General features: G+C 38.4%; 2 protein-coding genes across 2 annotated transcripts in view; one reads left to right on the top strand and one right to left on the bottom strand.

Annotated features, from left to right (window-relative positions):
- Positions 1–9,549, top strand: part of plbd2 (phospholipase B domain containing 2) — a 16,971-nt gene extending 7,422 nt beyond the window's left edge. Inside the window, exons 5-12 of the mRNA XM_002939193.5 lie at positions 58–272; positions 4,468–4,562; positions 4,893–5,053; positions 5,851–5,946; positions 6,792–6,863; positions 7,065–7,217; positions 7,687–7,849; positions 8,093–9,549. Coding sequence (XP_002939239.1) covers positions 58–272; positions 4,468–4,562; positions 4,893–5,053; positions 5,851–5,946; positions 6,792–6,863; positions 7,065–7,217; positions 7,687–7,849; positions 8,093–8,260 — 1,123 coding nt within the window. The 3' untranslated portion in view covers positions 8,261–9,549. The remainder of the gene's footprint in view (positions 1–57; positions 273–4,467; positions 4,563–4,892; positions 5,054–5,850; positions 5,947–6,791; positions 6,864–7,064; positions 7,218–7,686; positions 7,850–8,092) is intronic.
- On the bottom strand, positions 8,301–22,117 carry sds (serine dehydratase). The gene is made up of 8 exons (XM_031891775.1): positions 21,743–22,117; positions 20,244–20,404; positions 18,720–18,759; positions 17,362–17,501; positions 16,106–16,197; positions 14,420–14,647; positions 13,623–13,747; positions 8,301–12,202 (listed from the first exon to the last, which is right to left on the bottom strand). Exons 2-8 carry the CDS (start codon positions 20,394–20,396, stop codon positions 11,994–11,996), a joined length of 987 nt encoding a protein of 328 aa, XP_031747635.1. The 5' UTR covers positions 20,397–20,404; positions 21,743–22,117; the 3' UTR covers positions 8,301–11,993.

Below are 22,117 nucleotides of genomic sequence, written 5' to 3'. Positions count from 1 at the left end.
CCTTACTTCACCTTCCTGTGTAGCTTGTATTTTCTCATACTTCCCTTTTGTTCATAGCCTCTTTCAGATTGGTGGAGATTTGGAAGATTTGGAACCTGCGTTGAACAAGAGTGAGCCTAAGAGAGTGCTAGGTTCAGGATCTTGTTCAGCTCTTGTTAAACTTCTGCCTGGAAACAAAGACCTGTTTGTGTCTCATGATACTTGGAACACATACCAGTCTATGCTGAGAATTATAAAGAAGTATACCTTTCCATTTCAAATGACACAGAATGGTAAGTAATTGTGTTTGGACAGGCATTGATTATAAATTTTAGATTGAGAACCTCTAATTTGCTTTCCATTCTCTGTTATAAAGTCCCCAGACCAACACTGCTTTGTTTAACACCTAACAGTCCTTGGGAGTGCAGTGTAATTCAGTACTAACTATATTTTATTATATTAAACTTTTTTAAACTTATTTAGGCTTACATATGATAAGATTAAAAAATTCCCCCGAGTTCTCCCAAATTGTTCTTTATGTATATTAATAGCATATCTTGAATCTAGACAAGACTTAATTCCATTAGCTCATGCAAGTTTCCCAGAACTGTGTTGTATCTGGGGAAAGGACATGACATGAAAAACTTAATACATAACTTTTCAAAGTATGTTTCTTGTTTGCACTTATTCTGTTCAGCTCAGAATCCACCAAGTGCTCAATATGTAGGAATTAAAAGAATTGTCTGTTTGGGGTTTTTTTTTTTTTTACTCTTTGCACATTTTTTTTTAATAATACCAGTGTATTATGTTTTATAAGATGCGTGTTTAGTTTCAACTTGTTGGCGTATGTGTCCCAGAAGATTAGAGCTTTTCTGAAGAAAATGTTGGTAGGCAATATCTTATGTCGTCTTGGGACCCAGTAACTTTTTTTTTTTTTTTTTTTTTTTTACAAAGTAAGTTAATTCATAAAAATACTTTTGGGATTATGCCCTGGGTAATAGTGATCATAATGTTATTTCATTTGATGTTTGGTGCAGGAACCAAATTTACACAGGGGCAACAGACAATGAATTTTAGGAAGGCAAATTTTAGCTCCTTAAGGGCAGCGCTTCAGGGCATAGATTGGGGCAGTAGGTTTTCTGATAAAAACACAGAGCAGAAATGGTTGTCATTTATAATGATATTAAATCATTACTGTTCTCAATTTATTCCATTAATAAGAAAAAGTAGAAGTGTTAAGAATCGCCCTATGTGGCTTAACACTGAGGTAAAGAAGTTAATAGGGAAAAAAAGGAAAGCTTTTAAGAAATATAAGTCAGAGGGGACAGTAGCTGCGTTTAATGAATATAAATACTATAACAAGTGTTATAAAACAGCAATTCGGAAGGCAAAGATGGATACAGAAAAGGCAGATGTGCTTAACCAGTTCTTTTCTTCTGTGTATACAGTAGAGGAGCCAGAGGGCCAAGTCCCACCCAATAGCTGCACTGTTGCCTCAGCTCCAACTACACAGTGGTTGACACAGGATATGGTGCTTAAAGGGTTACACAAGATATATGTAAACAAGGCACCGGGGCCAGATGGAATACACCCTCGGGTACTGAGAGAGCTAGGGTCAGAATTACAGAGGCCCTTGTTTCTGATATTTTCAAACTCGCTTTCATCAGGTATGGTACCTACGGATTGGAAGAAGGCGAATGTCATTCCTATAGCATAACTGAGACTTTCCATACCCTTTACCAGCTTAGTTGCCCTTCTCTGGACCCTCTCTAACTCAATAATGTCCCGTTTGAGCACTGGAGACCAAAACTGAACAGCATATTCTAGATGGGGCCTTACCAGCGCTCTGTAAAGGGGAAGAATAACCCCCTCCTCCCGTGAATCTATACCCCTTTTAATACAGCTCAAAACCTTGTTTGCCCTTGCAGCTGCTGCCTGGCATTGCTTGCTACAGCCAAGTTTATTATCTACAAGGACTCCAAGGTCCTTCTCCATTAGGGATTTGCCTAGTGCAGTCCCATTAAGGGTATACGGGGCTTGCATATTTTTACATCCCAGGTGCATGACCTTACATTTATCCACATTAAATCTCATCTGCCACTTAGCTGCCCAGATTGCCAGTTGGTCAAGATCCTGCTGCAGGGATGTCACATTCTGGATAGAATTGACTGGTCTGCAGAGTTTTGTGTCATCTGCAAACACTGAATATCCAAGGCTATTGTGATACTAATATCTACAGTTAGTATTACTGGTTGTATATATATAGTTTATGTATGTGAGTGTATAGATTGGTTAGTATAGGTTGTGTGCTGGGTTTACTCGGATGGGTTGAACTTGATGGACAATGGTCTTTTTTCAACCCTATGTAACTATGTACTATGTAACTGATACATTACTCATAATACCCTCCCCTAAGTCATTTATGAACAAATTAAACAAAAGTGGACCCAGTACAGAACCCTGAGGGACCCCACTGAGAACCTTACTCCAAGTAGAGAATGTACCATTAACAACCACCCTCTGTACCCGATCCTGTAGCCAGTTTTCTATCCATGTGCAAACGACTTCACTAAGACCAATAGACCTTAGCTTAGAAAGCAGTCGTTTGTGGGGAACGGTATCAAATGCTTTGGCAAAATCCAAATAGATGATATCTACTGCATCCCCACTGTCCAGCTTCTTACTTACCTCATCATAAAAAGCAATTAAATTGGTCTGACATGACCTGTCCTTCATAAAGCCATGCTGATTACTGCTCATAATGGCATTCTCCACTACATAATTTTGAATGTGATCCCTTAACAAGCCTTCAAATAACTTGCCCACCACGGATGTCAAACTTACAGGCCTATAATTGCCAGGCTGAGATCTTACTCCCTTTTTAAATATGGGAATGACATTCGCCTTCTTCTAATCCCTAGGTACCATACCTGATGAAAGAGAGTCTGAGAATATCAGAAACAAGGGCCACTGCAATTCTGCCCCTAGCTCTCTCAGTACCCGAGGGTGTATTCCATCTGGCCCAGGTGCCTTGTTTACATTTATCGTGTGTAACCCTTTAAAGCGGACCTGTCACCCTAAGAAATAAGTCCAAATTATTTTCTATATTGTTAGTTGAGCAAAATAAACTTTACTTACTCTATATAAATAATATAAATCTTGTTTCCTTCCGTCTTGGAATTACTCAATCAAAGCAAGCAGGCAGGCACCATTTTGTGGACACTGTTATTAAGGCAAGCTTTGTATCATGCCAAAATCTTGTTTATGTGCCAGAATGGGGGACCAGATGCCCATGCACTGGCTACACAATTAGATAAGGAGGATGAAGGGGAGAAGTGTGATGTGCAGTGACATCTAGGAAGTGCTGAATGGAAAGCTAAAGTTACTGTCTGCCCCGCCTCTATGCCTAAGGCATAGAGGCGGGGCAAGCAATATATGATTGACAGCTGTGATTTTTAAATGCCTTTATAATGGGTTTGGATGTGTTAATATAAAAATGAATTTGGGTTTCATGTTTAATTTGAACAGGACTTTTATTATACAGATTTTCATGTCTGGGTGACAGGTCCACTTTAAGCACCATATCCTGTGCCAACCACTGTGTAGTTGGAGCTGAGGCAACAGTGCAGCTATTGGGTGGGACTTGGCCCACTGGCTCCTCTACTGTATACACAGAAGAAAAGAACTGGTTAAGCACATCTGCCTTTTCTGTATCCGCTGTAACCATATTGTTATTATAACTCAATGGGGCCACACCCTCAACCTGCATCTTTTTACTATTAATATACTTAAAAAACTTTTTGGGGTTAGTCTTGGCCTCGGCCGTATACAACCATCTGTAGCTAAAATTGAACTAAAATTCCTGAGATGGCTTTGATTATGGTTGATGTTCTATATGTCTTCTGTATCACAAACACCCCTACACTACAATTTCTGAAGGGCCCTGTCCTAAACTGGTTCATAACAGATGACTACAACTTAAACTAACCCTTCAACCCTCTTGTGAGTATATATTTCTATCTCTGGGTCTTCAAAGCAGGCTGTTGCATCAGGGTTGATTCAATAAGGAGAAGGTACAGTAATGAAAAGACTGGGATGCAGTCTTCTAAAAATGCAACAGGTTAACTTGCCCTGCTACTGGGATAGCTTGAGGATTCACATCACAAAACTCTTGGGATCAGCATTAACAGATACAAACATTAAGAACAGTAAGTAGGTCACAAGGATTCAGATTTGTGTGAAAACTGAATGCAGTGTCCCAAATTGGTGTATAGTTTAAGATCCTTAAAATGTCACACTTGCAGGTGTTTCCTGATTTGCAATGGTATGTACTTTTAACTGTGCATTGTGTTACTAAATCAGCACATGCATCTTGTTTTATTAGTGTGTTGCCTAAAAATAATTCTGTTCAGTAAGGGAGTTTCCCAAAGACTGGAAATGTAATGTTTTCTGTATAAGACCCATAACCATTGCTGCATTTCTTCACAGGGGGTCCAGTTGTGCCTGGCTGGGTTCAGACTTTTTCTTCCTATCCTGGTACCATATTCTCTGGAGATGATTTCTACCTGCTGAGCAGTGGTCTAGTAAGCTTTTTGCTCTCACATTTTCTAACTTGGAAGACAGTTATGTGTAAATCACATAATCCCAGATGCACTTTATGAACTGTACTATATAGGTGCCAATATATACAGTACATGGGTTCTCCTATATTATGCATACCATCTAACTTTTATGTTCAAAGTGTACAATAGTTCTTTTCTACCCTAACCTAAGCCCTTTTCCCAGTTCCAACACCAAATTAAATAATACTACGGTAGTTAATGCCACCTTATTTTTCCAATAAATGTAAAATCAACAAGTTACCCAGGAATTAAAAGTTTTAAGGGGATTTTTATGTTATTCTGCTTCTGCAGGTGACCCTGGAAACTACTATTGGAAACAGTAATGATGCTCTCTGGAAGTATATAAAGCCACAGGATTCGGTAATGGAGTGGCTTCGTAATATTGCTGCTAACAGACTGGCGACAGGAGGTCAGGAATGGGCTTCCATTTTTAAAAAGTTCAATAGTGGAACGTGAGTAAAACTAAAGTTATCAGTCAGTGTTTTCTACTCTATAATAAATTAACTACAATCCTCAGTACAACCAATCAATTTGGTTGTATTACCTGTTTTTTTTTTTAGAAAGAGAACCTTTAAAATCCCTGTTTAATACAAAAGGTCTTCCATTTTGAGAGATGCTTTATTCGAAACATCACCAAGATGTAATGAGGTCCAACAAAGCAGTGATTAAACAGTGCTTGCTTCCAAGTGAATTTTGGAGTCTCCACAAAGAGACAGACCACTTGCTTTTAATACATCAACAAAATGTACCTTTTTTGAATGTTCTGTCAAATTGTAAGTCACTGTACTGCATTACAGCACTTATTAGTGTTACTTCCTTTTTCTAGTCTTAATTTACAGATCACCAGTCACTTGTCCATAGCCTCTAGCTGGACAGCTTTGATGAAGGACATAGACTTGATGAAGCAGTCCAAGAGATAATTATGGCCCCCAGCCTGCTCAGTGCTCCTTAAACTTCTTTGTATGATATCAATATATTACAATCTGCCCCAAAGAATGAATGGGAAAATTTGGACATGAGGAATGTTGGACAGCAGTGGTTCAGCTCATAATTAATGGGCCTTTCTTTTAACTAATAGAGGGCCTAATAATTTTGTTAAATATTGTAAGGATTTTTATTTTTTCTCTATCTTTCTTGCTCCCCTTCATCTTGTTTTCCATCTACTTGTATCTTACAAAACTCCATTCTTGCAGCATATTTAACTAAAATCTCTATATTTTTAACTGGCTAAGTGTATTATACTTTTCAGTTATAATAACCAGTGGATGATTGTGGATTACAATAAATTTAATATTGGACAGACAGATGTTCCTAATGGCCTCCTGACAATCCTTGAACAAATTCCGTAAGTCTGTTACGCTTAATATAGTGATTGTTGTAGTACTTATGGCAGGATACATATTCCCCAGAAAAACCCTTCAATCTCTGCCCTCCTCCCTTGGTTCTAATTTCAGTGAACTTTTTTTTTAATTTGTTACATAAGCAGCCTCCGTTAAATGTGGTTCAATAGCTGGCCACTCCTTTGTTAGATATGGTAAGTGCACTTAGCAAGGTAATAATTCTGTTGAATTTTCGGAGTCCAGTCTTACTTTATCATGAAGTTATATAATAAGTCAATTGGCAAAGATAAACTTACCACATTTATACTTTTTCATATTGCTTTCAGTCCTACAGAGTGAGGTAGATTTTCTTTCTATAGTATCATTGTTTTACTCAAACAAGATAAGCATCATCCCTTTCATATATGTAAATTCCAGTATTAGGGAATGTTTTAGGCCAGTAATCCCAAACCAGTGGTTACAGGGAACATACTGCTCACCAACCCCTTTGATGTTGCTCTGAGGGGTCCTAAAGCAGGTAAAAAAAATTTCTGGCTTGGAGACAAGTATTAGAGACATAAAGACCTGAGACTTTAGTCTGTCAGTCCACGTTGAACTACCATATAACAAACCACAGCCCTTATTGGTGACGTGTAGGTAAGATGTACCTTTATACATATTATTAAAGGGAAATACTGCACATACATATTTAGTGATATACTGTGGTTTTTATTTTTCTTTTATTTGCAAGCCAGTTTGTGTGACCCAGAGGTGTTTGTATGTCAGTTTTTGAATTTGGTTTGATGGAGCTAGGGAGGTATCAGGCAATTGTGTTGTGGCCTCTAATATTGTCTTTCTGTCTCCTTTTCAGTGGTATGGTAGCTGTGGCAGATAAATCTGATGTGCTCTACAAAACTGGTTACTGGGCCAGCTACAATGTCCCGTATGTGTTGAACGCTTTGCATTTGTAGTTAATAGTTTGTAAGCAGCATATTGATCATTTTGCCTGTTTCAATAATCTCAATTGTGTTGTTTGCATTAAGTCAGCTAATTCATTGGTTTGCTAGGAGTTCTGATAGAACTGTAGAGTAACTGGCTGTTGTTGTTGTGAATTTACATGTCTATATATTTTTTAACATTTCAGATATTTTCAGGAGGTGTTTAATGCTAGTGGTTTGCCAGCCCTAGTAGAGAAGTTTGGGGACTGGTTTACCTATGACAAAACTCCACGGGCCCTGATATTCCAGAGAGACCATTCTAAGGTGAAGGACATGGAATCAATGGTGAAGCTAATGAGGTAGAGATGTTTCTTCAAATGCTGTGTGTAGGGTGACATCAATGTCGTCACTTTATCCTAAACTACTGTTCTACTTCAGTATGAAGGGACTGGCACAGAGCATGAAAGCATATTGCAAAGTGCCTTATGTTTTATGATAGCAAAAGAAGTTTCTGAATTTAGATCACCTTTAGTTCTGTGCCTATTTGCATTTATTCTTGTATGATTTAAAAGTGCTTCAGTGTCTCTGGGAACTGAAAAAGTCTCTAAATATAATTATACGAACTTGAACCTATACTTTTTATTACTTTTTTTTTTTTTTTTATTACTAGTGGTGTTTAGCATATGTCTGTGAAGAGCTGCAAAGCTTCTCCCTACCAAACAATATTGCAGCTCTCATTTACATGAAGTAATGCAAGGAGAATCATCTGTGATTAATAATGTGTATTTATCATATGCCACAATACTACAGCTTTTGTATTTTTTTCAGGTATAATGACTTTCTTCATGATCCCCTATCGCGCTGTAGTAGTTGTAACCCCCCAGAAAATGGAGAGAATGCAATATCTGCCCGTTCTGATCTTAATACAGTCAATGGCACTTACCCATTTGGAGCTATGCGACAACGGCAGCATGGGGGCACGGATATGAAGGTTTGTGAAGCGAGACTAGGATTAAATACATGGATTGTAAATTTTACACATGCCTAGATCTCTTCCAGTAAATACTAAGTATGGGAGGGGAGTACATAAGAAAATGTACCTCATTGGCACATGTGCTAAAACGAGACATTACACATAATATACTTTTAGTAAACAAGTTAACAACATAATTTAACATTTGTAAGACATTTCTGTTAGGTTGCACTGAATTCAATATTTTTGTATTTTGTACAGCTCACATCATATGAAATGGCCAAGAAGTATGAAATGGTGGTAGTGAATGGACCCACGTGGGATCAAGTTCCACCCTTTCAGTGGAGCACTTCTCCTTTCAGCAGTCTTATGCACATGGGTCACCCAGACCTCTGGAAGTTCTCTCCTATAACTATCCGCTGGCACTGAAGCAAAGTCCCTATCCACAGGGGTTTTTTTTTTTGTTTTGTTTTTTTTTTTCTTCTTCTCCTTAGCGCTGCTTATAAGCAGAAACTGTTAGCTTTTCACAGGATAGTGATCCAAAACACGATCATAGTATTTCGCTTTGTTGCCAGAGATTCAGCATTTCAAATGTTTATGACAGAGAAATGTTTCATAAAGAATCTGCTCCCTCTGCAACATTTAGAAATACAGATCTGTTTTTTTACTGAGCTGTGTGCAGGAAGTCAGATATGGTTTTTTTTTTTTTTTTTTTTTTTTTTTTTTTTAGTGCTTGCACGAGTCTGCAGAATCAGAGCTTTGTGGAGCAAAGCAAATTGACTCATTGTTAACCATTGAGATTCTTTAGACACCTTTCCTTTAGAAAACTAATTGTTATTTGATAGCGAGACAAGCTTGTTATACATTTAACATAATTCTGTCAGTTCATCCATTACAGTGCACGGTGGTTTGAGGCCATAAAATATAAGACAATTGGGCTCCTTCTTAATACTGAATTTCGCAGGCTTTTGCGTGGTCATTTAGCAGCCCATAAGTTACTCATTTGTGTCCCATGGGTACTTGCTAGAGTGGCTTTTGAATTCAGGGGTTGCCATGCCTACTCACTACAGAAGGATAAAGTGCACTAAAGGACTCATTTAGAGCCATGTCTGCAGGATATCATATTTCTAGAATAAAGGGATCTGCTCTGTGCTTTTAGGGTGCCTCTGTATTTTTCTATCTGTCTTTTGTCTGTGTTTGTAATAGTATGACTTTTCTTGCTTGGAATGAAACTGCACACACTTCATTTTTACTGCGCTTGGAATTTAAATGCATATTTCTGGCTCTTCCAGCTCTTAAGTTCAAACTCACTCAGAATTCTCAACCTTTTTGCTTGGGATGATGGGAGTTGTTCTTTAAACAGTTGAAGAGCAGAGGCTGAAAAACCCTGAAGTAGGTACTAGATAGTGGAGCCTTGCAGGTTTGCTTGTTAAGCGCTCTGATCTTTATCACATTTTGTACTACTGAAGCCTCTTGTGATGAATGCAGTGAGACTATTTGTACAAAATGAACAAACAGCACTTAACCAAAGAGATGTAAGAATTCGCATCTGCAGCAAGCGCTCTTCATATGCAATTGTGTTCTTTGTAAAGCTGATTACAGAGCAATAATTTTTTTCAATGAAAAGTTAATTATTTTATTATGCATCAGTTTTTATGAAATGTTGCTATATATGTGATTGTATTAATAAAATCAGATTGTAACAGTTTGATACAGCACAGTAACAACTGTACTTCTTGCCTTCACCTGCCTTTTAAACAGAAAAAATTACCTGGCTGCAATTTATGCCCTAGTGATCCCTTGTTCATCTGTCCCTTTAAAGACATATTGCCAACTTGATAGACTTTAGATATTAGAAAGGAGGGAGAAGCAGAATACAAAATGCTTACCTTAAGTGTAATATTGTGTAAAGTAGTAGTAGTTCACTGTACTGCGTGAAAGTTATTGCCATCCTTTTCCTGATAATTGTATTTATAATGCTACACTTTTCCAACATATTAGAGAAACCCTACCTTGCTTTTATGGCATGGATACTAGATTACCTTTCAGGAACCTAGCCTGATAATGAGGATCAAAAACCCTTTATTTGAAAGGCACATTAACTACTGTACTGCTTTGTATATCCTGTTGAGGCATAGGCAAAGTGAACAGATGCACTGAAACATATGGTGGGATAATATGTGGTGCTGCACTCTTTACACAGTTAAGATCTTGGGGTGAGCTCAGATTGAAACTTCATTAGTGGAGTAATTTCTACACAACTACTCTCAGGTTTGCTGCCTGCACAGTTTTCAGCCTGCTGGCAGTCAGGAATTGGGTTACAACTGACCCTTTATTAAGTAATCTTGGGAATCTTGCTGGTGCACTCGCATATCAGGCAATTATCACTCTAAAAATGAGCATTTCTGAGATTGAATTGCCTGCCCTACGAGGGCACCAGAACTCAATGTTGGAGCAATTGTATCACTACTTTTTGATTTACAATGGGTGGTAGATATGACTCTGCGACGTCACAGACAGGTTCTGTTGGCGTTTGGTCCTGCTTTGTTGGCAGGGCCCCAATTATTAGCCCTCTTGTTACCTGGACCCCTTGAGAGGTGGGTTCCGCCAATAAGTAATAACAGGCCCCAATTAAAAAGGGAAAAAAGCCCCATTATGCATGGTCGTGCCCTGATCCACTGTGGCCAAAAACTCCACTTATGCCCCACCTGCCTGCAAGCTCTGCTTTTCCATCTTGCCCCCCCCCCCCCCCACCATGGGGCTTCTAAAGGCAGCCTTGCTGACACCTACACACTAGAGCTGCTGTTGATCGAATGGTTCTACTGTCTCATCTTGGAACAGTGTGTGATCTGCATTGCTCTAGAGATCAATGGCATGCTGCAACAAGTCAGTGCAAATTAGGCATGCATGTGTGTAGCCATATTGCATTGTATCCTGCAAGTTGGCCTTTAACATATATCCAGAAATTGGTTTGTCTGTGGCCAGCTGTAGTCTGTGTCCAGCAAACAATTTAACCTGTGCTTGGTAAGGGCCATATCACCTTATTTTAATACTCCCTCCCAACTGCGCATATACCTTTGTACTTTTCCATAATACATGACTTTTCAGTGACATTTGAAGAGTAGCATTACATACCTTAGTTTAAAAAACAAAAATGAAATCACCAGTATTCTGCGTTTTCTACTTAAATAGTTGTATTAAAACCATAGTTGTATACTAAATAATAACAAACATTTTTTTTTTTACAAAAGAAACTGAACACAAAAAGACATTATAAAAACTGGAGATATTGTCTTAAATCTGCAGCCATTTTCTTGGTCTTTGTTTTTAAACGAGTTACCTGCTCATGTCAGTAAATGAAGGCCTGTTAAAAGGGAACTATTGCAAAAAGTCAATATTAATGCAATAGTAATTTATGAGCTTTATCTCATAGAAATAAGGAACCATTATAAAAATGGTTCTCTGTCCAATGCTAAGGAAATATTTGCTGCTAATGTACAAGCTGGGCTGTATTTATTAACACTGGGGACAAACATCACACCGGTGATGGCAACCCATAGCAACCAATCAGCAGTTGGTTTTGAACAGTCACCTACAAGTTAGAAAACAAAAGCAAAGATAGTTGCTATGGACAACATTACCAGTGATGTTTGTCTTTAATGTTAATAAATACGCAACTCTGTGTGCATCAGGATTTGGGGGTTGAGATATGATGGAACCCCCCATTGATAGGTTTATGGATACAGATTAGTCTCTAGTACGTTATGCTATGTATTATAGTGCTTTATATATTGTTTTACTACAAAAAGGTCCAAACATTCCAACCACAGTTTCTAGTGTGTAGATTACATCTGCTTATACAAATGTGTATATTTACAGTTCCTGACATTTCAGAGCCATTTGCCTTCTAGAAGTAAGTTGGACCACTGGTCCACCTGTGTGACGAAGAATATGCTGTTAGTCGTGTCCAATAATTGCTTCAAGGCATGCAACAAATGGAAATGTTTTCATATAGCTGAAAGGAAGTAAGAGTGGTCTGTCATTGATCTTCCCCTGCCTACTGCATGAGGAGACAAATGACCTAGGAATCCTTGTGCATACGAGATATTGCTATGAAGAATGTAGTAGATCTTAGAAGTCCATGAAGTATGATGCTGTGGATCTAGGCCGAGCTTTTGGAGAGCATGCCCAGTTGTTTCTTTAGCTGGAAGAGCTGTGCTAGGGTGATGTTGTTACCTCCACAAACAATAATAACCAGAGAGGAAAGATCTGGGCTCAGTTTTCCTTCTTTTTTCAGTCTTTCCGCCACATTGCTGTACACTGCAGCTAGAGCAGCACCACAAGCAGGTTCCACTAACATTTTCTCATCATCTAGTTATGGGGACAAAATAATACTGGAGTTACTGGACAACCAAAATCATGTTCTGTTATACACACAGAAATGTATTTTGTGTCATGATAAGTTTGTCCACTGTCTTAAATGAGTAATGCCAGGTCTCATATGGTTTTAAATAATGGTGTTTTGGAGAGGTAAATATAAATAAACACCTTTGCATGCATTGCTGCAAATAACTCTTTGTAATGGATGGTTTCTTCTCTGGAGATAGAGAAATTTAAATCATGTATAAGGAAATAACAAAGCTTTAGTAGAAAGTCACTTCTTTACACTTCTTTTCTTGTGTAAATTATTTTATGCAAATGTATACATTTGCCCTTTAAAACCTAAACCTAGACCTCAGTTTCAATAATCAGTTCTTAAAGAACCAGCAACACCAAACTAAATAGAAATTTTGTTTGTTTTAGGCTGTGGAGTCAGTAATGATACCTCCGACTCCTCTGATTTTAATATATATAGAGCTGCAGTGCTCAAACCCCCTACATGCCATAACCCTAAGGGGCACATTTACTAACCCACGAACGGGCCGAATGTGTCCGATTGGGTTTTTTTCGTAATGATCGGTAATTTTGCGATTTTTTTCGGCGTCTTTACGACTTTTTTGTGTTTTTTTGCGATTTTTTTCGGCGTCTTTACGATTTTTGCGTAAAAACGCGAGTTTTTCGGCGTCTTTACGATTTTTGCGTAAAAACGCGAGTTTTTCGTAGCCATTACGAAAGTTGCGCAAAGTCGCGATTTTTTCGTAGCGTTAAAACTTGCGCGAAACGTCGCGCCTTTTAAGTTTTAACGCTACGAAAAAATCGCGACTTTGCGCAACTTTCGTAATGGCTACGAAAAACTCGCGTTTTTACGCAAAAATCGTAAAGACGCCGAAAAACTCGCGTTTTTAAGCAAAAATCATAAAGACGCCGAAAAAATCGCAAAAAATACGAAAAAGTCGCAAAATGTTCGTTTCCAATCGGAATTTTTCCAATTCGGATTCGAAATCGTGTCTTAGTAAATCAGCCCCTAAGTATTTCTGTTTTTTTTTATTATAGTGTGTTTGCTTATCTTCTATTCTGCATGTAGAAATCCACTAATCCACACCTATTTAGTTTCAGAGTGATTGTTTTTAAGGTGAGCTTAGAACTGATGCTAAAGGGGCCTACATATTAAATTACTTCTTTAGATATCCACAAAACTTAATTTTGATTTGCATAAATGTTTGAGTATGGCAAAACTTTAACCAATGTGAAAAGATGTGAAGCATAGCATTGTAGCTAACCCCCTTGAATATGAAACTTGATTTTTTGGTGGAGGTGGCACCTTAATGTATATGAAGGGACATATATACGAAAGGGTAAAGAGTTCAAGATTTTATGGACTGACATACTGATATCTCACTTTAACTCTTACCTGCAAATTTCTCAATAGCCATCACAGCTTCTTGGTCAGAAATGACTTCTGAAAACACTGGATGCTCCTGGGCCACTTTTAGGGTCTGAGCTCCTACAGTTTTGGCTCCCAGCGTTTTAGCTACACTGTGGAAACAAAGAGTGTTGCACAAGTTTACTGATCATGCTGGGGCATCTTTAACTCAAACTGGGAAATGGGGAACCTAACTACAAGGAAAATTTCAAATTTACTATAGCCTACAGCTTAGGTTCCATTCATTATTTGCCCAAATATTTTGCAAACTGTACACCGTATAATTAACTAAATCCCCAAAAGTCTGCATATTCAGAAGACAAAAAATGACTTATTCAGTTATGCAATGCTTATCAATTTTTGGGTCTAGGGTTGGTTCAGCTGAGCCATAAGGATTTGACCAAATCTGATTCTTGCAAAAGTGCTGGTATTTGGCTAACCCCTGGAATTAGTACATAACTAGTTTTGTTACTGTAATAACCTATAGATTACATTTTTTTAAAGTATTTCTTTTAAAAAGTATTTTTTAAAACCAGGGGTTCAGTTATTGTTTATGTAAATTGTTCAAGGTTATCTAAATTGAAGCAACAAATGATAGCTAATCCCTTCTGCAATTTAGCCTTTCTAAGATGCTCTAGTAAAGCTTAACAAATGTAACAGAGAAAAGGAAGCTACATGACCATATCACTTTCTAGCATATTTTACAGCCTATTGGACATTTCAAGGCTGTGTAAGCAAATAAAATATATCTGAAACAAAAACAGATGGAAGGAAAACATCCTTACCTGGTAATTTCTGGTAAGGTGACTAATTTTCCAGCTTGAAGGGCGGCATTAAGACTGTGAGCTCCCCTGGTTTCCATAGCAATAATAGGAACATCATCCCATCCTTCTTCTCTGAGTCCCTGGACCACTCCACAAAGCATGCCGCCACCTCCCACGGACAAGGCAATGGCACCAGGTTTGGAAGGAAGACTGGCTTTAATTTCTTTCACGAGTGAGGTGTGACCCTCCCTGTAGATAGCGAGAGTTACAATACCTTAACAAAAGTAACTGACTATATTAATCTACTATTTTTGTAGGTATCATTACAGGAGCACCTGCAAATACATTGGTACTGCTACCTAGTGGGTAAGAAGGAAGGAAGTGGGAACTTCCTTCAGTTTTTTTTTTTACATGTTACCAGATCAACTGAGAAGTCAGGCAAACATCTAGAAAATCCAGGTATCAGGGCAGTTTGCACTTTTTATATGTACCTGATGTAACATGATGTCAGCATTGTGACATAGGGACTCTAAAGGGTGCTTTATCATCTGAGGGAAAGCCGTGTGAATTCAAAGTACCAAGCAATTGCTGATTTTAAGCTGGTATCTTTGTGCAGTGAGCATTCACTAAAGGTGCAAAGTTAGTGTGACTTTTAAAACTAATTACACCTGGTAACAGTGTGTGTGTCTCATATTGCAGAACAGCATTTGCCAGTTACTCTATAAAGGCACTAGATGTCACTGTGATGTAAAGGCAACCAGCCCTCCATCTAATGGAAAAGCTAATAAAATGTGTCCTGTTTATTGTAAGATATTTTAGCACTTGTTGTTACCCACTCGCTATACTACATATATACATATATACATGCTTTATCTAAGAAGTGAAAAAAAATGTCAGCACAGTCTATAAAAAAGTTAGAGTGAAATGTTGGCATGAGGTATAAAAGCCTTAGGGGGTTGTATAATAAAAGGCACTAAGTTTGCCCTGGTAAGTAACACATAGCAATCAATCACCTGTTTAAAATCAAATGTGTTATTGGTTGCTATTGGTTACTGCTAGTGAGCAAACTTAGTGCCTTTTTTATTACATATGGGAGATGTGTGTAATGAACCTGAAAAAACAGCTTCAACCTTGGGGTGACCATGTTTTTAATTCATGTACTGAAACTGCTTTTTAGTTATTGGCTGCTCTATACCCATATGTAACACTGCAAGCATGGGCTTTGCTGTTTGTATTGTTACAGGGCTGCTACACATAGCACTTCTATCATAAAAACATTAAATTTCTCAAATTATTAGTTATCTGTATATAAAGGTGCTATGAATTATTCTTCATATATATATATATATATATATATATATATATATATATATATATATATATATATATATATATATATATTGTACGTACGTACGTACGAATATGTGTATATGTATATAGTGTATATAGAGTATATATATATATATATACACCCTAGGGTGGCAGCTTCAGGGAGGTAGGCCTTGAGTGCCTATACAATCTCAGCAGAGATGAGGGTAGTATCTTCCACTTCCATGATTGGCACATGTGGCATGAGGGGGGGCAGCAATGGACCTGAGATACATTCCTGTGTACTAAGCATTAAATACTAAATGTTATACACAGTGCTTCATATTTTTTATGCAACACTGTATGTATGTTTTTCTCTTAGCATTTCTGCCTTCTTACCATATCAATGGATCATCAAAGGGGGGAATGTACACCCATCCTGGGTTATTCCTCACCAGCTCTTTGGCATGCTCAATGGCCTCATCCAATATCTATGGAGACATTACACATGGTGTAAAGATAAAGAAAGGAGCCTTACTGTCTGTTGAATGAGGCAACATAATATGCATAATAAATATAGATAATGCATATAATATTGTCCCGAAATATAGAAATTGCTGGAATAATCTGGTAAAACAAAACATAGCTTTTATTGAGGAAATGGTGGATATTTCAAAATTCTAAGCACTTTTCATCATGGCATACAAATGTAAGTGTGCTCATTCATAACAAATTGCAGCACATTGTTCAGTGGAGAGTCTCTAAAATAGCATGCAATCATTTAAACCTAAGATTTTGATTTAATGACTTTCTCATTTATTTGATTGTGTTTCAGGCATTCTTCTCCTGAGACAATGGGATCATATGGGTCACTGCAAAGGGCACTTTGCCCAGATTCTATCCAGTGGGCTGTGTCTGTTTACAAAAGAGAGACGGCAGTCTTTTTAATCTCCCAGTGTAGCATTTTAGGCTTTTTAATCCTCTACAGCAGGGGTGTGTCGTCTGTGGGTTGGAAAGCCATTTGAGCATGGTACAGGTAAGCTTGGGGTCATGGAAGATGCCTAGAGTAAGCCATTATTAACTTCTATATGCATTGTTATTTGCTACAATAAGTTGCAACTGTAAGGGGCAACCTAACACCAACTGCTCCTGAAGGCCCAAAGAGATGTCAAAAGCAAGTGATAAAGAATAAAATGGGAACCTGACCCTAAAAATGTAGCAAACCAGTATTTCCTATAACTGGCCCTACAAATTAGCATTAAATACCCTTATGATGGATTCTAAGAGTTGCAGTTCAACTACAGCAAGAGGGATTTATCTTTGACAGCCCTAAATACATATTACACCGCACACTCAAAAGGTATTGAAAAAGAAGGTATAAAATAAACTTTTATAATTTTGTCCAAAGTAGAAAAAAGGCCTTGCCACTAATTTTTTAAGCTGCTAGCATCCGATTTGATAACACAGGTTTGTTTGCAAGCATTTATAAGGGGATGGTACCCACCACCCTGTTTTAGAAAAAAGTCCTTGTGGAATTAATCTGTAATCTGAATGAATCTGTATATTTACCCTGTTAGCTGTTGTTAAGCTACAAGACCAGTAGGTAATTGACTATTGCTATTTGTGCATGTTTACTGGGCAGCCAGTGGACTAACCTCTCCCACAACAAAGACTGAGGCTCCTTCATCTTTCATTCTTTGGATTGTAAATGTGGGTGTAGTGATGGGCACAATAATGGTAGCGGGGATGGAGAGCATACGGGCACTGTAAGCAGCTGCCAGACCAGCATTTCCTCCTGGAAAGGTAAAAGTGGCATCAGCTATTTTGAACAGATAATACAAATAAGGCAGAAGAACATAAGGATAGGGGATGTTCTCAAATGCTGTTTGTTGTCACCTACTGGTATTCTAGGTACTAGTCAGTATTACAGTGCTTTGTACCAGGAAAACATCAGGGTTATAAATATTTACCTATATCTATGCTGTTAAAACTAGAACTTGAAAAAAAAAACAAATCAAATTAGCCAGTTATTTTGTAAACTAAGTAAATGTATTTAGCAGAGCAGCATATGACCTTAGGGTGAGGGCTGTTACTGTAAATAGCTGCCTTTGTTTATGCAAAATAAGATTCTATCAGACACGCTCAGCAATAGTAGCCAAGGGCAGTTTCTCTTAATTTACAAATCTATACCTGGTCAGTATAACAAATTTAATGCAGTGGTTACCAAGCTGTGGGGCTTCCCAAGGGGAGCCCATAATACTCAAAAGATGGCCCACCTCAAAGACCAATAAGGATGAGCTTCAAGGGTGATTAGACACTTACTATCGGCCTGTTGGTTAGAATCTTATCCACTGAGTATACATGAATCAAAAGAAGTTAATGAAAGGGTGAAAAATGAAATTTCTTGTGGCAGGCTGTTAATGGTACAGCTTAAGCAGCATTAAACACAGGTGGCCATACACGTTGTGATCCATTGGGAAAATCGAACCTGCCCGATCGACATCTGGCCAATTTTAGGCCAGATGTCGTTTGGGTAGGTAAATCGTGGGGTGCCCATACAGATGATAAGCTGCCGAACAGTTTTAATGAACCAAATCGGCAGCTGAAATCTGCCCATGTATGGCCACCTTTAGCGCAACTAAGTAGCAGCAAACAAAATGTGATGTGCGCCATAGCCCTAATGGCAGAGCCCTCTTGCATTGCCCTGTCATTTTTTTTTTTTTTACTTTGGTTCTCTTTAATCTGGAAACCTAACTCTACCTAACAACAAGATGAAATTGTAATAGCTGACACCTTTTAAATGAGAAATCTAATATTCCATTGATAATCTACTGTTTATAGTCAATTTAGTCTGCATCATTGTTTTGAGCATCATTGTTGTGTTAAGAGCCAGATGCAAGACTTTCTCTCACAGCTGACAAAAAGGGGTTGAATGCATTCACTGAAAATAAACTGTAACAGAGCTAAGAAGGGATAAGTAAATTAGACATTCAGTCATTAAGGCTGAACTTACCTGATGAGCAGACAAAATGCTTACAGCCTCGTTCTGCCCACTGCAGGAGAAACATAAACATGATTAGAATATGCCTATATTTACCGATTGAATTCAGATGAGAGCTATAAAATGTTGAGAGGCAACATTAAACTTGGCTTCCCTTACCAATGAGTGAAATAGGTAGGAAAAATGTATCCCCTTATAAAAGCTACAGCCACATGGGAGGCCCAGAATCAGCCCCTGTGCTAGCATCAGCCTTCTGTGTGTTCACCCCAAATTCATTTTGGCACTGAAACACACAATTATGCATGTTTACACCAAAATCTGCTCCATGTGTCAGAACACACGCCGTGGCTATGGTGCACACACAGGAGAAGGCTTAGTGCTAGGGTAGGGGCTGATTTTCATTTATCTGCAGGCCAAGAATCACCCCTGTGTGGCACTAGCCTTTAATTTAGAACTGAATTAGGAGATGAATTGAATGTAGCTCATTATCTGATCAGTGTTTATTTGGATATTAGTTAGGAAGAATGCAAAATCACATACAGATACAGTCTTCTTCTGACTGGTCTCATGGTCCCTGAAGCTTATATCATACATGGTGGGGTCAGCCTGATGCTCCCCAATGTGTGCAGTTAATGGCAGTAACTTTATCTGCCTGTCACTAAGTACACCCGGTGGTTGTGTCCAGAAAATGCACATCCAAGGCCAAATCCTATCTTTAACATGTCCTATGATTGTTACAATTCAGGAAGCTCCAGCTATCTCTAACTCAGTAGCCCAGTGCTGTCCAACTGGTGGCCCCCCTCAGTCTGGCCTCCCATCTGTCTAGCTGCTGTGACTGGTTACCTTTGTATAAACTTTAAATGGTATCCGTACTAAGATTAACTAGAACCTGCATTATTCACACCTCAGATTAAGGCTGTAAAACCATGCATTGTTCACACTTGTAAGCCCCCTCCATTGTTCACACCTCAGATCTATGCTGCCTGTGTGTGCCATAGTCTGCTTGCCCTACACTGCCTGTGATAGGTGAACCTGGTGGGGGTTTGTTCTGGGAGTTTGTTAGCATTTAGAAATAGTTGTTAGGAAGTCCCTAAGGTGTGTAATTATGTGCTGGGGGTTGCTGTGCTATCCACAGGGGAGGAGATATATGGATTTAAGGGTTTGACTTAATGAACTTCACATATGAGTGATGGGTGATATCCCTGCAGTGAGCACCAACCATTTATCTTTCTGCTATGCTACCACCATTAATGTGGATATAGCCTTAAAAATGTTTATGTTAATATGGGTGTGGTTTAAAGTGAGTATTGTTTAAAAAGGGGAGTGGCCAAAACTAACTTCCAGTATTGGCCCTCTGTATCACAGAAGTTGGATAGCACTGCAGTAGCCTATTTGACCATGTGTGGATCCAATAACGATCACCTGCCCTACAGATATCGGATGTGGTTCAATAGCCATGATCTGATTGCTGCCATGAAAAAATGTCCTAGTATTTTTATTATATAATGTCATTATTTTAGTTTTATGGTTACTCACCGTCTTGCACAGATTACCAATACCCCGAATTTTGAAGGACCCTGTTGGCTGTGCATTATCAAGCTTCAGGTAAACTGTGATTCCAGCTAGTTTGGACAAAGGCACACTATCTCTGAGTGGTGTGTTCAGATGCAGGCACTTGTTCTCTGGCATTTTAAGCTATGAAACACATAGGAAAATGTGAGAATATAAAGAAGCGTCTAAAAATGAATTACTTTTTACATTGCTTAAAAATGATATACAAATTTGCTCCATTGTCTTTTTTGTCTCATTTTGTACTTTATTAATTTAATTACAGTCAAACTCAAGGGCAGACTTCTCATGGACAATAAGGGGTATTGTACACAAAGCAGTGCTAACAACACAGGGAGATCCCAGCATATTATCTAAAATGTATCCAAATATAACTTTCAGGGGACACACAGCACAGAGGGCATATTCTTCCTGGAGAAGTGCCTGTATTCACCCATGCTATTAGTCCTTGGCATAACAGGTCGCACTGATGATTTGTGTGATTCTGTGCCAGCTAAAAGCACTGGTGGGGAATACATTTGTTTAACTAATTTGCACTAGTTGTTAAGCTGAGGTGCAGTTTTGAAAAGACAGTTCCAGAAAAAAAAACGTTATCCTGCCCTGAATGACCCATTATAAAGACATGTTTGGCAGCAACTTAGAAGATAATGTAAGGCCCATACTTTTTAATTTACAACATGCATTATTAAAGAGAATCACAGAAGAGTTATGTAAATGTATAATGATTTCTTTGTAATGAGCATTACTAGTTTACTAAACATATTGAAATGGTTTTTCTCGCATTGAGAACCATTCCCTTCTCTACCACTATTATTTCCTTCACTTCAGTGAGCTCTTGTTCGTGCAAATACATGTCACTTAAATTCAGAGCCCCCCAAGTGTTAGACTTTCAGCATTGACAGGGAGAAGGGGCTATAGATGCCAAAACATTGTTTGAAGGCATTCTGGTCCATGGAAAAGGGAAAGTCAGAGGAGCTTAGACTGAGAAGGAAGGCTTTCTGTTTTAACAGATTATGGTTTGTGAGATATGTATATGCTAATGTTATTTTCTGAAAGGGTTATTTACAGAAGTTTTTATATTATTTTATTTAGAAAAAATAAACTATGTTAAATAAAAGATCAGTGTAAAATTACACTAGCCAAGAATGCTGGGAGCTGTAGTGCAATGAATGTAACATTAAGATGCCAGGTTGAGAATACACTGCTTTCCATGTTAAAGTGTAAGCGCTGTTCTTAAATATAACTGATTTACTTAAACATCATTCAGTACATTACAATTGGCAATATCTGTGGATTATGCTTTAGATAACATTTCAAACCCAACACCAAAGTTATGTAATTTGCTGTGTGCACATTGGCCATTGTGGGCACTAAAACTGTGCACGTTTTATTACATGGCCAGCTTAAAAAGCAAGCATCTTATGTTCTTAAGACAAGAAATCAGTTCTGTACAGGGCACACTCACCTTTTTTATGAATTCAGAGCCTGTTGTAAAGCTGGAATAGGATAATTTTAATTTGCCTCTTCTCTTCCTGTCAGTTAAAGGGATGCTTCTCTGCTGCTAAATCCACATGTTTTATAGTAGCAAGAGCAGGTTCAGGAGCCAATCAGACACAGGGGTGTCACACACACCCCCCGCACACCCCTCACACACCCCCAGCCTAACTTACATCTGACAACGATGAAGCTGGAGACAATACCAAAAGGGTCCAGTCTGGGGAAGCGGTGGGAGGGTATAGGCAGCTAAAGGAAATAGGGGCTATATATAGGACAAAGGACCCCCCTCCTGGAGGAGACCCTCCCCATGTTGTATGTGAGGATTCTTCAAAGACCGGCTGAAG

The sequence above is a fragment of the Xenopus tropicalis genome, chromosome 1 (assembly GCF_000004195.4).
Source record: "Xenopus tropicalis strain Nigerian chromosome 1, UCB_Xtro_10.0, whole genome shotgun sequence".
Taxonomy (NCBI): Eukaryota; Metazoa; Chordata; class Amphibia; order Anura; family Pipidae; genus Xenopus; species Xenopus tropicalis.
This window is presented reverse-complemented; position numbering and strand designations above follow the sequence as displayed.

Bases quoted from the DNA above. Each gene is read 5' to 3' on its own strand.
- sds (XM_031891775.1), bottom strand. From the start codon at position 20,396: ATGCCAGAGAACAAGTGCCTGCATCTGAACACACCACTCAGAGATAGT. The intron at 14,648-16,105 runs GTAAGAAGGCAG...CGCTATCTACAG, and splicing joins TTTGATGATCCATTGATATG to GGAGGGTCACACCTCACTCG. The intron at 12,203-13,622 runs GTAAGAGTTAAA...CCCCATAACTAG, and splicing joins GGCTATTGAGAAATTTGCAG to ATGATGAGAAAATGTTAGTG.